Source organism: Trichechus manatus, unplaced genomic scaffold (assembly GCF_000243295.1).
Source record: "Trichechus manatus latirostris isolate Lorelei unplaced genomic scaffold, TriManLat1.0 scaffold00096, whole genome shotgun sequence".
NCBI classification, from domain to species: Eukaryota; Metazoa; Chordata; class Mammalia; order Sirenia; family Trichechidae; genus Trichechus; species Trichechus manatus.
This window is the reverse complement of record NW_004444032.1, coordinates 7,800,085-7,817,647: the sequence shown is the minus strand read 5'-3', so window position 1 is coordinate 7,817,647 and position 17,563 is coordinate 7,800,085. Positions and strand designations below refer to the sequence as shown.

The 17,563-nt window shown below is 38.5% G+C and overlaps 1 protein-coding gene across 1 annotated transcript in view; it reads left to right on the top strand.

The window, feature by feature from the left end:
• Positions 1-15,935, top strand: part of SLC26A4 (solute carrier family 26 member 4) — a 53,356-nt gene extending 37,421 nt beyond the window's left edge. Inside the window, exons 13-20 of the mRNA XM_004382597.1 lie at positions 1,198-1,267; positions 3,475-3,567; positions 5,265-5,360; positions 6,244-6,474; positions 8,863-8,917; positions 9,826-9,965; positions 12,879-12,962; positions 15,912-15,935. Coding sequence (XP_004382654.1) covers positions 1,198-1,267; positions 3,475-3,567; positions 5,265-5,360; positions 6,244-6,474; positions 8,863-8,917; positions 9,826-9,965; positions 12,879-12,962; positions 15,912-15,935 — 793 coding nt within the window. The remainder of the gene's footprint in view (positions 1-1,197; positions 1,268-3,474; positions 3,568-5,264; positions 5,361-6,243; positions 6,475-8,862; positions 8,918-9,825; positions 9,966-12,878; positions 12,963-15,911) is intronic.
• The last annotated feature ends 1,628 nt before the right edge of the window (positions 15,936-17,563 follow it).

The following is a 17,563-nucleotide window of genomic DNA, read 5'->3' as shown; positions in this document are numbered from 1 at the left end:
CAGACTCCCAAAGTGCCCAATTTGCTGCTAGGGAATGACTTAGAAACTACTTGGAAGATGCTACCTCTCACACTACTTATTCTTGTGGGTGTGTGGCTGGAGAGAAGAGTATTGTAGGGAGACTGTTTAGCTTATGAGCTTTAAGTTAAAAACTGGCCCAGCAGTGCAAGCTGAGGAGAAATCGGTGGCATATTTTAGCTAGGTAACTAGGCTTTGAGCCAACAAAAAGCAGTATCCTCCACAGTATTTAATTTCTGGTAATTATAATGAAGATACAGAGAGCACATTGCTGAAAGTACCCCAAACATACTTTTTCTTCACAAATTGTATTTGGCATTTGTCCCTAGCCACACTTGAAGAATCATGGAATTTACCTGATTTCATCAGGAACAGGAAATTGACAGTCTGGTTGGCAGGAAGGACTTATTTCTAGTCCTTTCAGCTTCCTATTTCTATAAAACGAGACTAATTTGATCACCTGCAGACTCTCCATACTTGTCAGGAAATTACCATCATCCACAAGTGAGTGCCAGGCACTAAATTAGTCCCACAGGTTAAAAAAAGGTTGCACTGCCACTCACCCCCAGGGCCCTTCCTTCTCTGAACTTTAGTTTACTCACCTATAAAATGAAGATAATACTAGTGACCTTTCAGGATGATAAAAAAACAAACTTGTTGCCATGGAGTCAATTCCAACTTATAGCAACCCCATGTGTTACAGAGTAGAACTGCTCCATAGGGGTTTCTTGGCTATAATCTTTATGGAAGCAATTTGCTAGGCCTTTCTTCCGTGGAGCCGCTGGGTGGGTTCCAACTGCCAACCTTTAGGTTAGCAACTGATCACAAACTGTTTGTACCACCCAGGGACATTTTCAAGGTTATGGTGGGCCTTAAATAAGATTAAACATATGTGAAAGCGTTTTGTTTGTCCTATAAACTGTTATGCCTGTGAATGTATGATGCTTATTATTTCTCTCGACCATCAGAAGAGAGTCACGGTTCCTCCTTCTCCCCAACTTCCACACAAACACCAGCTGTTCATTTCAGAGTTAGCTACAGGAAAATGTCATCTGCAATAAAGAGGGAGTCCAAAAACACTAGAATGAAGGGCTCTTTAGTATCTGTTATTTTTTTTTTAACTTTTTATTCCAAAATATGCCTGTTTTAGAAAATCCTGACCTTCATTTTTCTTTTTAGTCCTTCATGGAGTGGCCTTGGAAGCTTCCCTAACACAGACATCTACAGAAGTACCAAGGTTTACAAAAATGTGAGTGCTTTTGTGAGATGTTTGATGGACTTAGGTTTGGTTAGCCTGGAATTTCAGGAGTTACATATTCTCTTTTAGCCTGTTAGGTACAAGGCAGCCAAAGGGAGACCCTGTCATATAGTAAATGTCTGTAAGAGCATTGAGGGAATCATGAAAACTTTTGATCCAATGTGCCCTCTGATATACATGATGTATATGAAGTTTATCCATGCTAATTGAATGTCACTAATATTTGGAGCAGGTCATTTTAAGGTAAAATCATTGTAAGAGGGGATTTAAAAAAATAGGCAATTAGATTATTTCCAGAAGTTGAATCAGAATTGTTTCTCTGCTATGTGAATCTTACCCTCTATGAAATTGTCTGAAATCCCTGTAAGATTTTCTTCATTCAATTTTAATAAGAAACTTCCAAATTCTTTGTCACTAAGAACCTTATTTGACATTTCATTTTATCCTTGGAATGGGAAAATTTAATATACAGTATTTGTTGTTGTTGTCAGGTGCTGTCAACTGGGTTCCGACTCATAGTGACCCTGTGTACAACAGAACAAAACACTGCCCGGTCCTGCACCATTCTCACAATCATTATGCTTCAGCCCATTGTTTCAGGCACTATGTCAATTCATCTCATTGAGGATCTTCCTCTTTTTCACTGAGCCTCTACTTTGCCAAGCATGATGTCCTTCTCCAGGGACTGATCCCTCCTGATAACAGGTCCAAAGTACGCGAGACAAAGTCTCACTGTCTTTGCTTGTAAGGTGCATTCTGGCTGTACTTGGCCAAGACAGATTTGTTCATTCTTTTGGCAGTCCATGGTATATTCAATATTCTTTGCCAACACCATAATTCAAAGGCATCAATTCTTCTTCCATCTTCCTTATTCATTGTCCAGCTTTCACGTGCATATGAGGTGAATGAAAACACCATGGCTTGGGTCAGGCACACCTTAGTCTTCAAGGTGACATCTTTGCTTTTTTAACACTTTAAAGAGGTCTTTTGCACCGATTTGCCCAATGCAATGTGTCATTTAATTTCTTGACTGCTGCTTCCATGGGTGTTGACTGTGGATCCAAGTAAAATGAAATCCTTGACAATCTTTTCTCCATTCAATCTTTTCTCCATTTATCATAATGTTGCTTATTGGTCCAGTTGTGAGGATTTTTGTTTTTTTATGTAGTATAGGAAATTAAAAACAAAGAAACTGAATGTCTCAATAGTGGGCTACGCTCTCTGCAAATAAAATTTGCTTCATGACCACCATGGGAATATACTAAAAACAAAGATGAAAAAGCACTGAACAAAAATAGTGAAAACACCATTATAGCAAAAAAATGGTTTTTAAAAGCAAAAAAAAAAAAAATTTTTTTTTTTTTTTTAATCTAGGCCCTAGAAGTTGTAGTCTAATTCTACCATGACATTAGAAGATGTTGAACCCTAAACCTGTAATTTCAGTAGGTGCTATTTTATTTATTTCCACAATCTATCTCATTTGTGTTGAGCCAAGTGCCTTCAAAAGCTAAAAATGCTTCTGGAGAATCTTTTGACCCTGGAGCTAGGCTCAGTTTGAGAGTTTTGGGTTCTGGACTCAGTCTTGGTGGCGGCTTACCCACTCAGCCTCTCAGAGGCTGTATTTTCTTACCTGAAGGACTGAAAATGCTATGCTTCCTACAGACTAGATAAGTCTATGATTCTGTAATTTTATGGTTTTATGGTTTCTACTTTTGGTCTGGCTACTGTGTGTCAGAATGCAAACAAACAGATGACATCATAGACCCCGGTTTTCACAATCTCCTTAACTTTTTGCTAGTTAACATTTTAGAAGAATTTTAGCAAAATCAAGAGTGCTAGTGGTATGAACTTGAGGCAAATCATTTCACCATTCTGAGCTTCCGTTTCTGTATCTGGAAATGAGAGGGCTGAACAAATTGCTTCCTAAGGCCCATTCTAATTTTGACCCTCTACGGTACGTGGCCTGTTGGGGTCCAGGAACTTTGGCAACTGGAATGAGGCCTGTATTCAAGGAAAGCTGAGTGCGGCTGCTTAATCCACTAGCAATTGTGCGTTGCCAGAAATGTCATTGAATATTGGAGATCTGAAATTGTTTAACCTCAGACTTTTTTTATAGTGATAAATATATAGGTAACAAAACATTTGCCATTTCAACAGTCTTCTCATCAGACCCTTTTTTTTTTTTTTTAACATGTTAGATTGAAGAACTTGAAGGGGTAAAGATCCTTAGATTTTCTAGTCCGATTTTTTACGGCAACATTGATGGCTTAAAAAAATCTATCAAATCCACAGTAAGTATTTTATCCTTAGAAATTTGGTTTCTAACCTCCTCTGAGACTTCACTCATTCTACAAGTATTTATTGGTTTCCACCGGGGAGTAAGGCTTTATGCCCTATTCTCTTGGTGTTGGACATTAAGAATTATAATATCCTTGCCCTCAAATAATTTACAATCTATATGGGGATAGAAAAAAATACATATGTGAAAATATTTGCAGCAATAGCTATGCCAGATAGCAATTCTAAACATGCCTCCAGGCAGAATGTCTCCCAAATAAATAGTTGTAGTGAGTGGGAGGGAGTCTGAGGCTGATGAAGCAAAAAGATATGACCATGAGATAGCAGCGTTGCACAACAAGCTACTTATCGGGGGTGACACATTGACAGCTACATGCAGGAGGCAGTTCCCAACAGCAGGAGGTCTTCCAGAGGCAAGTGGTGAGGGAACCACCAGAAGGAGAAGAGGGCAAGGAAACCCCTGGAGAAGAAGAGAAGGGAGGAGGAGCTTACTTGTGCTTATGTGATGTCCTTCTGCAGCAAAATGGGGAGTCCGTGGGTCAGAGAGCTCCAAGGACAGCAGCAACTTGGGGGTCCTTATAACTACAAGGTTTTATCTTATTTATGGCTAGCAGATGTTCGGTGCAGTTTCACATAGTATATAAAGCAGGCAGGCTCTAAGTGGCTAAAAATCTGCTTATTTGGGCTATTTTTGAAAAAATTGAATGTGTACAGATTTGAGTTTGGTGCTGGCAGGCTTTTTAGGGCTAACAGACCTCAGCTTGCTATAAGAAGTAAACAACCTGTGGCCAATACACAGAGGCCATCTTTGGCTCATTTATAGACCAGTAGTATAGACACTAGGAGTCCCTATGTGGTACAAACGATTAATGGGCTTGGCTGCTAACCAAAAGTTTTGTGGTTCGAGTTCATCCAGTGGCACCTCAGAAGAAATGTCTGGCAATCTATGTCTGAAAAATCAGCCATTGAAAACCTTAGGGAGCACAGTTCTTCTCTGACACACAGAGTGGTCATGAATTGGAATCGGCTTTACGGCAACTGGTAGAATAGGCGTTAAGAGTTTATAAGAGAGAGAAATCCGTGTTAGCTGGACTGATCAGGCTTTGGGTGGCAGTTGGGTAGAAGGAAGGAGATTATTTTTGGTGTTGGAGAACTGTGTGAGCTGAGAGGAGGAGGCAGGAACATGTATATAGGGGAGAGTTGCCCATTTGGAATAAACAGCAAAAGGTACTAGTTTATGTAAACAAGAAATTCTGGTCTTGAATGCTACTCTCCACTTCAAACTTGGAGTTTACCTCTAGGTCAGTATTTTCCTAAGTGAGTTCCAAGGTATACTGGCTTAAGAGGAATGTTTATAGATTTTGCAATAACAAAAGGGCTCTGTGATGTCAAGGAAATTTGGAAAACCCAACCTTAAAGAGACAGAGTTTATTTTTTGCTGTTTCGTTTTGTTTTTTACTGTCTTGGATCCTTTGACATGCCAATGTATTCCGTGAACCTCTGGGAATGGGGTAGGGTAGGTTGTCCTGGTAGTGGAGAGGGATCTGCTCCATCAGACCTCAGAATTCCTTTTTTGGCAGAATATCTCAAGGAATAATACCCTTTGAGAAATAACCTTTCTAGATAACAATCATCATTAAAGAGTATTAGAAACCAGACATTTTAAGGAACTGGACATTTATTTCCAAAGGTTGGATTTGATGCTATCCGGGTGTATAATAAGAGGCTCAAAGCACTGAGGAAAATACAGAAACTCATCAAAAAAGGACAATTAAGAGCGACAAAGGTGAGACAACGTCTTTCTTTTTCTCCTTCAAGTCTTTCTATTCTCTGATAAAAGCAGTTAAAAGGTCTAAAATTAGATCTACCCCCTTTGGTAGCCAGATGTGCATGAGCAGGTGACATACGTATAATGGAGAACAGCTGGGCTGTTCTTGTATGCAAGAGGGAATGGGAAGAAATAAAATGAAGTCAGCAGAGCTCCCTGGAAACACAGAGTATAATTTTTCTTTTTAATCACAAGCAGTATCCGCATTACTTTTTACATTTATTTATTTTTAAATAATTTATTTTTGTAGTTGTTAAAAATCTACACAATAGAATATACACCAGTTCAACAGTTTCTACATGTACAAATTCTGACACTGATTACACTTTTCAAGTTGTGCAAGCATTCTCACCCTCCTTTTCCAAATTGTTCCTCCCCCATTAACATAAACTCATAGCCCTTTAAGCTTCCTATCTAACCTTCTGAGTTGCTGTTGTCAATTTTAAATTTTATTTTTATTGAAAGGAATGAAATAAGTGCTAACTCAATGCCTAAGTATTACTCACAATAGAAGGCAGTAAGTTCATAAACTTTTAGGACTATTCCCTTTTGTTCAGACTCTCCAGCCAATGTATCTCATGGGAAAGTTCCACAATCTTCCAGGAATTAAATTAAATTGATTAATCTTCCAGAAATTCTGGCTCCTCTGTTCTTTCATTTTTCTTCCTAGAGAATACCAAAGTTTGAACTGAGGTAAAACCTGATTTCTTGAGACTTCATCCCCTGATGTTTTGCTTATCAAGGAACTGTGTGTAGGACTTTTAAAGTCACTTGAAATGAATTGTTGAAAGACATTCCAAATATCATTGGTAATTAAGTTGACAGTGTTTTCCTTGTTTAGAATGGCATTGTAAGTGATTCTGGCTCATCAAACAATGCTTTTGAGCCTGATGAAGATATTGAAGATCCAGAAGAACTTGATATCCCAACCAAGGAAATAGAGATTCGAGTGGATTGGAACGCTGATCTTCCAGTCAAAGTGAATGTTCCAAAAGTGCCAATGCATAGCCTCGTGCTTGATTGTGGAGCTGTGTCTTTTTTGGATGTTGTTGGTGTGAGATCATTGAGAATGGTAAGGTTCTGGTTTTTAAAGTGATAGGTTTGGAGCTTTGGCAATGGTAAAATGATATGGGTTGCACAAAAAGGTGAATGCATGGGCTCTGTAATTTTTTTAGGTGAATGTTTTTGCAGTAGAGTGTACTATTTTAGAACATGGGTTCTGGAGCCATACTACCTGGGTAGTTTGAATTCTGGCTGTGCCACTTACTAGCAGAGTGATCGTGGGCAAGTCATTTAATCTGTGTGTACCCCAATTTCTTCATCTGAAAAATGTGGGTAGTGATGGTATCTTCACAGGGTTGTTAAAAAGATTAAATAAGCTAATAGATATAAAGAGTTTAGTAAAGTATCTGGCATATAGTCACTCCTCAGCAAATATTAACATTATAGTTTTTTTTCTTTTCTGTGAGTATATAGAAAATAGAGTATGAAAAGAGGGAAAAGTGGGCAAAAGTTTGTGTTAAGTATTATGTTTCTTTTTGTTATGTGAACAGCAGCAGGATAAGGAGTACCAGGTACGTGGTAGGACTGGGAAAGCCAGACATTATCAAGCGTTTGAGCAGAAAGCAAGTCGAAAAGCTGGGAAGTCAAAGTAGGAGTTGAGGGGCATGTAGGATACAGATATTCATGATATCAGAAATCCGGTTATGCAAGCTCTTGTTCATTAATTCTTTCAACAAATAGATGTGAAATGTCTAATATGTAGTAAGCACTCTGCCTGGCAACGGAGACTTAGTGATGAAGTAGCCATAGTCCCTACCCTCAAGAGACTAAGGAGTCTAGAGGGAAAGGCAGATAGTAAGTAATCTTATCAATAATAATATATTAAGTACTCCAAAGCAGACTAAGTAGAGTGTCACCAGAAGTGTCACGCTTAGGTAAAGGTTCAGTTAAAAAACAAAACAGTTGCTGTAGAATCAATTCCTACTCATGACAACCTCATGTGTGTCAGAATAGAACTGTGCTTCACAGGGTTTTCAATGGCTGGTTTTTCATAAGTAGACCACTAGTCCTTTCTTCTGAGACACCTCTGCGTGGACCTGAACCTCCAACCTTGCAGTTAGTAGCTGAGTGTGTTAAGTGTTTGCACCATCCAGAGACTCCTAAGCTTCACTTAGTATCAAGAAAAGTAAGGCAGAAAAGTAAGCAGGTCCAATGCACCAACAATCATGTGTAATATGAAACTAACACCCAACTGATGTTTAGCTTAGCAGGGGGCCTCTTGCCTACTCTCTTCAAGAGTAGGAAATGATTCTAGGGTGTGGGTACTAGGCAGGTAAGGTAAAGGAGTGATTGCATTTGGTGAAAGGGTGGGAGAATAGGCTGTCTGGTTCTGTTCCAGTTCTCTTAGCAGACCTATTATTATCTCATTTGAGAACACACTCTTGTTCTTTCTTGTGCATTTCCTCTATGCATTGGCTCAGACCCATTGTTGATCCCATTGCTGTTGAGTTGATTCTGACTCATAGTGACCCTATAGGACAGAGTAGAACTGCCCCCATAGTGTTTCCAAGGAATGGCTGGTGGATTCGAACTGCCGACCTTTTGGTTAGCAGCCAAGCTCTTATCTGCTGCACCAAATGGTTTAATGAATTACTTTTGGGGAGAGTCTTGATACATTTAATGTCATAGTGTTTTCCACACTTTGCAAAATAATTGCTATCAAATGCTAGAATGACCCTTATACAACTAAAGAAAACTCCAAACTTTACATTAGAGTGGAGGCCTTGTTTCTCCCCCACCCCAGAAGTTTCTATTTCAATTATATTATTGCCCATAGCTCTTGTGTCTTAATTTTTTTTTAATTAAACTTCTTATTTTGAAATAGTTGTAGTTGAAATAATACAAAGAGGTCCCATGTGCGCTTTACCCCGTTTCTCGCAGTGGTAGCATCTTGCAGAAATGTAAAACAAAGTCACAATCAGGATATTGACATTGATACATTCGAATTACAGACACCTTGGTTTTTAGGTCAGTTTTTACATTCTGAACCTGGTGGCCACACATATACCTCATGTCTCTTCCCCTCAAAGCTATAAACTCATGCTCTTTTCTCCAATCAGCAGGGGATATCTTAGGAAGCCTCCTGTCCTTCTATCCTTCCTTCTACAAATATTTACTGAGCATCTTTGTCCTATAGGGTACTGTGCTATAGGTATTGCCTCCTCTTGAGATAACTATTATTTCATCCCTAATCATACCATCATTATAGGTTGAAAACCTCTATGTTTTCAATAATGAACTGCCTTCTGATAACAAACTATCCTCCGATAATGAACTTTCCTCAAAGTCTTGATTAACCATGGAAGTACTGAAGTTTCTCCTGAGCAAGTAATCGAGTGCTACTGAATTATGGGCAAATGAAATTACTCACTGTTACAAATTCTTCCCTTTTTTTAAGATTGTCAAAGAATTCCAAAGAATTGATGTGAATGTGTACTTCTCATCGCTTCAAGGTAAATGCATGTATGAACATATTTGTCTAAAGATTTTCCCTAAGCCCTTTTCCCTCCCTTGGAATGGGGGCACATGATATCTGAGGGCCTTTTCTAACCTAGGAAGACCTTACTTCCAATTTGTGCCATAGAGCTGGTAATGCATGGAAATCTATGTTCTGACAGCTGTGCAGGATCAATGGGGAAATCTTATCATGGGGAGAGCAGAGCTGAAGATGACTTAGATCCTTAGAACAAGAGGATCCTCAAGGGTGTGAGTCTATGTGTCTGTCTGTGTATGAGTGTATGTGTGTAGGAAAATACCAGTGTGTAAAAGCAGATGCTGAGATGGGGATTTATTGAGAGAGTGCTCTCTGGAGAAAAATACAAGGGAGGGAGGGGAGTGGGATAGGGCAGGGGAAGAAGCTGGGCAAACGCATGGTTTCAGAAGTCTAGCCTCAGCCTCATTTCATGGGGAACCCCACAGCAGAAAGAACACCAGAGGGGTTTCTCTTCTTGATGCCTTTGTACCCTCCTGTCAGTCACTGGCTGCAGGCTACTCATACATGGGGTTGTAACCTCCAGGCCTTTTCAGGTGAGGCAGCTCCCCAGTAGGCCTAGGAAAATTCTCCAGAAGAGGGTACAGCTGTGAGCCACTAGCAGCCAGGCTCACAGCGGGCAGAGGATGGTGCAGCTGGCCCAGCAACATGATAGGATACCAAGACTGTCCACTCCAGCCAGTTATGGTATAATCATTCTTTGTGCTTCTGGAAAAGAAACTGTCAGGTTAGAGCAGGGACACGTTTTAGAAATAATAATAATAAAAAAAAAATTAAAAGGAGGAGCTACAAAAACATAGTATTGGTTGATGTTAGAAAAATATGTTTCCTAGAAACTAACTAAACATTATATGTCTCTTTCTTTTGAAGACCATGTGATAGAAAAGCTGGAGCGATGTGGTTTCTTTGATGATAACATTAGAAAGGACATTTTCTTTTTAACTGTCCATGATGCTGTACTCTATCTTCGGAGCCAGGTTAAATCCCAAGAAGATTCCATTTTAGAAACGGTAAACATTTAACCTTTATACATATCTGTCTTTCCTAAACTATCATGATGGCAAAATTACACAAACCTAGGTTTAAATCCCAGCCTAGCTATGAGATTCTAGGACATCTGCTTTACTTCTTAGAGCCTCAGTTTTCTCATCAGTAAAATAGGAGTAAAAACATTTATCTTGCTGGATAGATGTGAGGACTAAATAAGATAGTTTATAGGAAAAGACCTGTTAGTACTTAGTACATAATAGTTCTACAATATGTAGCTTTATTAATAAAAGTTGGCATTAGCTGTAATGCCTTTTCATAATACAGCACTGAATCTTGGGTCTTCCTTGATTTGTGTACAGAAATGACAGCTTAAATTCTCAGCAGTCTGGGAAACTCTTGAATTATAAATGTCTTTAAATAGGATCCAGTAGGCCAATTAAGTGATCTTTGAAATAGGAAAAATAAATAAATAAATAAAGTCCATGAATAAGCGCAGGGTTAATTTTTCCCCACAAAATGGAACAGACTTCATTTTCTAATAAACAAACAAACCCAAACCTGTTGCCATTGAGTCGATTCTGACTCATAGCAACCCTACAGGACAGAAGAGAACTGCCCCATAGGGTTTCCAAGGAATGGCCAGTGGATTTGAACTGCCGACCTTTTGGTTAACAGCCATAACTCTTAACCACTGCGCCACTAGTAAGCCTCCTTATTTTGTGAGCTATCCCATCAAATACCCAAAAGAGTATTTGGTCTGATTCATTGGTCTGGGCCTACTGGTACGCCTGGTACAAGAACCTCATTTCTCATGGATCCTTTTACAGTAAATTTGGGTAACAAAAATAAATACTTTGTAAAATATAATAACAATAATAATAGTGACTCCAACTGGAGGGACCCCGGAAGACATGGCCCTGAACTCTCTAAACTAAAACCATTCCTGAGGCCAACTCTTCAGACAAAGATTAGACTGGACAATGGGACAAAATGATACTCGTGAAGAGTGTGCTTCTTAGCTCAAGTAGATACATGAGACTAAGTGGGCAGCTCCTGTCCAGAGGGGGGATGAGAAGGCAGAACAGGACAGGCGCTGGTTGAATGGACATGGGAAATCTGGGGTGGAAAGGAGGAGTGTGCTGTCACAGTATAGGGAGAGCAAGTAGGGTCACATAACAAAGTGTGTATAACTTTTTGTATGAGAGACTAACTTGAATTGTAAACTTTCACTTAAAGCACAATTAAAAAAAAAAAAAGTGACTCCAGTGACAGTGCATCATATTGTAAATTGCTTCCTTTTTTTCCAAAATGAGGGTAAGTAGATCCTTATTGTAGATCAGAAATTAACGTTTGAAGTAAAACTAATTTAGAAAACAATAGTACATTATTCTTTTCAGCTATTTTGAGTGAAGAGATTGTTCTGCTTAATGCTTTAATGCTTCTGGGGAAAATGCTAGCCCTAAGTACCACAGAGGGGATCTTACATACAAAAGAGGGAAAAAGAAAAGTAGTAAAGCCACAAATCACAAAGGAATGAAAAAGAAAAAAGCTACATGCAAGCTGCTCAAATTTGATGTTAAATCCACCTTTGAATACTCATAAACCTTTCAAATTTTCTAACCCATAGGTGATAACAACAACAAAGCAGGATCATATAAAGTAGCTGAAAAAGATCCAAGTAAAATAGAAAAGTAAAATAGAATCAATGTGTCAAGTTGTTTCTTAACATGAAAATAGGTGTTTTGGTATTTGTTTACATCCCTGTTCTAATCCAAGATCTCAGGCCATGAATGCCACAAAAACCACTAACAAAGAGTGTACCCACCGGGTTAAATTACATCTTGTTTGCAATCAGGGAGGCACTGTGAATGGCTAATGGATTTTTTGACCCTGAACAAACATTAGACTGAGTAAAACTGAGTGCTTGCATTAATATACCAAGTGGCTCACCAGATATTGGGTTGAACACTAGTGGCGACCTGTCAGGTCAGAAACCTTATACTTCTGAGTACTTGGTGTTTAGAACAAAGCCTTATGCATGGTAGATGTGTGGTAAATGATGACAAATCTCTACCTGTGGTACTTTCCTTTTTTTCAGGAAAGATAACTTGTGTATTGTGGATATTGTAGATATGACCCTCACCCTACCCCTTTATTTTACTATTGCCAGGACTATCCCAGGACCACCCTAACTTGTAGTTACCGCTAGATTCTAACTTTCCTGCTTAATACTCATTCATTTCCACACTAGCAAAGAGAATTGAGTTATCTGTAAGATAAATGCAGCTAAATTGCACTTCAAAATATCAGTCTTGCCTTGATATACATTTGTAGTTGCTTTGGTAATGTCCTTCTTCAAGCATGAGACCAAGCATGAGACCAGGTAGTTGCTGGTTTCCACTGTGTAGAAGATTAAATTACATACTACTCCTAAAAAGCAGAAATTTCCTGAACAACCACCTTGGCCTATAGGCATTGGTTTCATCTCCAGTGAAATTAATTTCCACCAGGTTCAACTTGGGACTGTTTGTTGTCATCAGCCACAAGCCCTTCACTGTGCATTCATTGCATGTTCAATGCTGTACTAAGTGCTCTTAGCTTAGCCATTGAAGGAGAAGCACTATTGACTGCTGAATCATTTAGGCAGAGGGGAATGACTTGTTAAGAGGCACACAATTCAGAGGTAGGGAAAGAGAGCCAGAAAGGAGTTTAGACAATGGTGAACTCTACCCGTTCACACTTGAACTGAAAAAAAAAAAAAAAAAAAATGGAATAGGGAAAATTCAAAGAACAAGAGAGCTGAAGGGGATTCTGAAGTATGTAGATTCCAGATGAGAGCCACTAACAAAGCTTCCAGTCATTTTCAGTGGAGTATCAGGTGGGTTAATGCTATTATATTTCCAATAAATACTCTCTGTGTTCTCTTTGTCAAGATCACCCTCATCCAAGATTCTAAAGATCCTCTTGAATTAATGGAAGCAGAGCTGATTGAACAAGAACTTGATGTCCAGGATGAGGTATGATCATTACTTTCTTTCTAAGAAAATAATTTGAGATTAAATCTTGAATAAATAGGGTAATACAAACGGTAAACTTGTCTGATTAAGAACTGTTCAGGGAAAATAATTTAAGGAAAATACCAAAAGAATGGCTTCATAGATGGGGAAAGTGGTAAACAAAAATTCTCCCTTGAAGACATTTGACCCTGGCGTATAGGCCCCTTCAGTGACTGGCAGCAGCCAACACATTGGTCCTGATTTAATATCTAAGCCTCTACTTTCTGTTTCTTCCAGAGATGTACGGCTAGGTGGTTAGGGGAAAGGTGAACAGAGAAAATTTCTAACCCAGGTTTTTCATATGCTTCAGGAGTACTGAGTGAGGAACAGGAGTCACATGACCTTCCTTCATCTGCGTGATAATGGCTAAAAAAGATAATCCTTCCACTGGAGACTCATTCTATGCACTTCTGATGTTCTTCTGGCATCAGACTATTCCTAGGAAACTTGACTGAAACTTAAAGTAGCATCTGAGTAAAATTTATAGCTTCACCACTGAGTTAAATAGGACCAACAAAGGAAGATCATAGAGTTTTTAAAAAATAATATACTTTATTTTCAGAACAGTGTTAGGTTTACAGAAAAATTGAGCACAAAGTACAGAGTTCTCTTCTCCCTCCTCCCCACCTCCCCAGTTTCTCCTATCTTAACACCTTGTATTGGTGTGTTAAACGTTTGTTAACATTAATAAACCAATACTGATACATTATTATTAGCTAAAGTCCATAGTTTACATTAAGGCTCAGTTCTATGGGTTTTGATAAATGCATAATATCATGTGTCCACCATTACTGTATCATGAGGAATAGTTACACTGCCCCTGTGCTCCACTTATTCATCCCTCCCTCCCGTCCCCTGAGCCCCTGGCAGTCACTGATCTTTTTACTGTCTCTGTAGCTTTGCCTTTTCTAGAATGTCATATCATTAGAATCATAAGATCACAGAATTTTAAAATTGGAAGATTTCTTAGAGATCAGGTCATCCAACATCCTAGCCCATGCCAGGATCCCTTCTACACCATTCCTAATGGATGTTCATTCAGCTTCAGTATGAGCATTTCCAGACATTGGCAGCTGGTAACTTTTCAAGGCAGCTTGTTATACTGTTGGAAGTCTCTGAATGTTAGTTATACTTACAAAACTCAATTCGGCCTCTCTTGTAATAGCCACCTTGTAGTCCCTGGTTGGTGCAAACTGTTAACACCCTGGGCTGCCAACCAAAAGGCTGGAAGTTTGAGTCTACCCAGAGGTGCCTGGGAAGAAAGGCCTGGAGATCTACTTCTTAAAAATCAGCTATTGAAAACCCTATGGAGCACAGTTCTACCCTGACACCATAGGGGCATCATGAGTTGGAATCAACTCGACAGCAACTGGTAATAGCCACTTAGTGGACTGAGATCTGCCTTCTCTAGCAAAACAAACTCTCTCACTGAACAGCTCTTTAAACTTGTGGGAATAGCTGTCTTATCTCCACCAAACTGTCCTCTAGGTGAGACTCCTCCTGTTCCCTCTATTATTCCTCACAGACGTGAAATTTGTCAGTGCTTTTCTGGCCAAGAAGGGGGCACTCCAGATGTGATCAGGCCAGCATGAGATTATACAACTACGACCTACCTTGATCTCATCAAGATGCTTTTACTGCAACTTAAAAATGTGTTTGTTTTCATAATAGCTACATCAAAGTGTTGGCTTTGGTAGAGCAGGGTCAACTAAAGACTTGAGCATTTTCACACAAACTGTGGTCCCACTGGGATCCCCATTTATTTTATTTTTTATCATGCTTTAAGTGAAAGTTTACAGTTCAAGTTAGTTTCTCATACGAAAATTTATACACACATTGTTATATGACCCTAGTTGCTCTCCCTATAATGTGACAGCACACACTTCCTTTCCACCCTGGATTTCCCGTGTCCATTTGACCAGCTCCTATCTCTTTCTGCCTTCTCATCTCACCTCCCCCCGCATTTATATTTATGTGATTGGTTTTTGACCCTATATGCAGGACTACATATATTTCTGCTAGATTGCATCTCGTGGTTCCAGTTTATTGACAATTTTGAATTCTGAATCTGTCATCTAGCATATTAGCTATCCGCCCCCACTGGTGTCATCTGCAAATCTGATAAGCCTGTCTTCTCTGCCTTTCTCCAGGTCCTGATAAAAATGTTGAAAAGAATAACTTTTAAAGCCCTATAGAAAAACCAGACAGTAGTAGTGGCAGGCAGGGAATATTTTTATAGAGGAAATAAATTGCTGGAGTGAAAGTCGACCTGCATCTTAGCTTAGTGAACCCAGGAAAGTCATTCTTAAGGAGCTGAGAAAAGTCCTTCCAGCTTTAGTAGTTAATGACTATCTGGATATAGGACTGACTTAGTGGGAGTTAAAACTCATTTATCAAAATTGGAACTTAGGAAATTGCCACATTATAGGAGTATTTATTGACTGCCATATAAAAGGGTTCATGTAGAGCTCTTGTAGATAGGGAGGCAGTTTTCAGACTGGTTTTAATAAGGGCATGGGCTCTAGATTCCCACAGACCTGGATTCTGCCACTTACTGGCTGTGAAGCCCAGGGCAAATTACTTACCCTGACTTCATTTCAGATTCTCCATGTAAAATAAATAATAATAATACCTCACGGCATTGTGAAAATTAAAGGATGCACGTAAAGTAATGAGAACAGCATCTCATATATAGTACGTACTCAATAAATTGTAATTATTGCTTTTAAATAACTGCAGTTAAAGTATGACAAGGTACAAAATTAAGTTTTACTTGTATTGTGATGAGATACACCTAAGATGAGTAAACGAAAGGAACCAATGCTGTAAAAACATATTTGTAAAAAAGATAATGCAGACTTAAGGAGAATTCAGGTGTATCAACATCTTGTTTCCTGTTTGCTTCTACAGGCTATGCGGAGACTTGCTTCCTGAGAGAGAGTGCTCAAGGAGGTCGCTATGAGCAAGGACTGTGAAATGAAATTTCCCCACCTATGTCATTCTATGCAAACATTTTCTGCATTGACTATTTCTTTGGACTTGAAACACTTGTTCTTTTTCCATTAGATTTTTAAAGTCTTTGCATGTTTTTTTTTTTTTTTCCCCCTCTCTTAGCCATCGAAAGAAGAGCACTAAACTTGTTTCTATGCTGTATTTTAAAAAGGGCAAAATGGTTGAGGAGAATTATAAGGTGATGTAGCAATGTGCAGGATCTGCTGATGTTATAATATGCTGCCGATCCCCCCTGACAGATCTGTGGGTATCAGAGTATCTTATTTAGTTGAATTCATCCAAGGAGGAAGTGCTAATGCAGCCGCCTCTGCAGGCAAGTGAGTCAGGAATGACTAATATCAGGAAAAATCTGTTTCTGGTTGAGCTTGATGTCTGTGAGCTGCAGGGAAAATCCCAGTGTAAGGTCACATTAAGTGAATGTTGAATTATAAATGCATCAGTCCATAAAGCCTTCAAAATCACTTTTTGGCCAATTAATCAAAACTTTAAAAAATATGCATGTTTGGCTAGTTCTTAATAATGAAGTTTTATTATATGTGATCAGATATATAACCAGAATTCAGAATCAATGAAATGGTTCACTTAAAAGGTACAGAACTGGACTGATATGTTTTATAAACATTGATTCAGAGAAGTGAAAGGATAAGGAGATATTTTGGCTCCTAGAAATCATTTTTTAATATAATAATCACAGATCACAATTAAATTTAAAGAAAGTATATGACATTCTCTCTAGCTTAATGCAATTTTAATTTTAGTCTATAGAAATGATCATTGCATGAAGGTATAAGTAGGCATAAAAATCCACTGCCGCCAAGTTGATTCTGACCCTGTAGGACAGCGTAGAGCTGCCTCACAGGGTTTCCAAGGCTGTAGATCTTTAACGAAGCAGACAGCCACATCTTTCTCCCATGGAGCGGCTGGTGGAGTCAAACCTCTGACCTTCGGTTAGCAGTCAAGAGCTTTAACCACTGCCCACTAGGGTTCCTGTCTATATAGGTATAGTCTATTTCAAATCTAACACTAAAACTGTGTTATGTGAAAAAAAATAATATGATATAAATGTTTATAAGACTGTAGTGATTAAAATGAGGTTATATTTTTCTCTACAATTTTAGTAATATGTAAATTAAGTAATCTTTAACTGAATTATCTCCACCTTTCAAAAAATATATCCAAAACGGGAACTGTTTATAGTAATCTATGTTTAAAACTACTTTTTAAGGTGAAACATTCTAAATGAACTATATCAAATGAAAAAAGTGGGTTTGGAAAATGCACATTGAAAATATGTAAATTTTAAAAATCTATATTTTAAGCCAGAAAGTTTTCTTTTATAACTTTTATTTTTACTTACTCTTTTCTAAGTGCCAACAATTTTGTAAGTATTATATATACTATATAGGTTTTGGTCCTGTGGACTATTCCCATATATTTCATATTGGAGTGAATGAAGTTATACTTCATTTCTAGAGAAAAATAAATGCTCTGGTCCCCAGTTGAGACAATATCTTGCTTAACTTGATTGAGAATGATATTGTTCCTTTGGC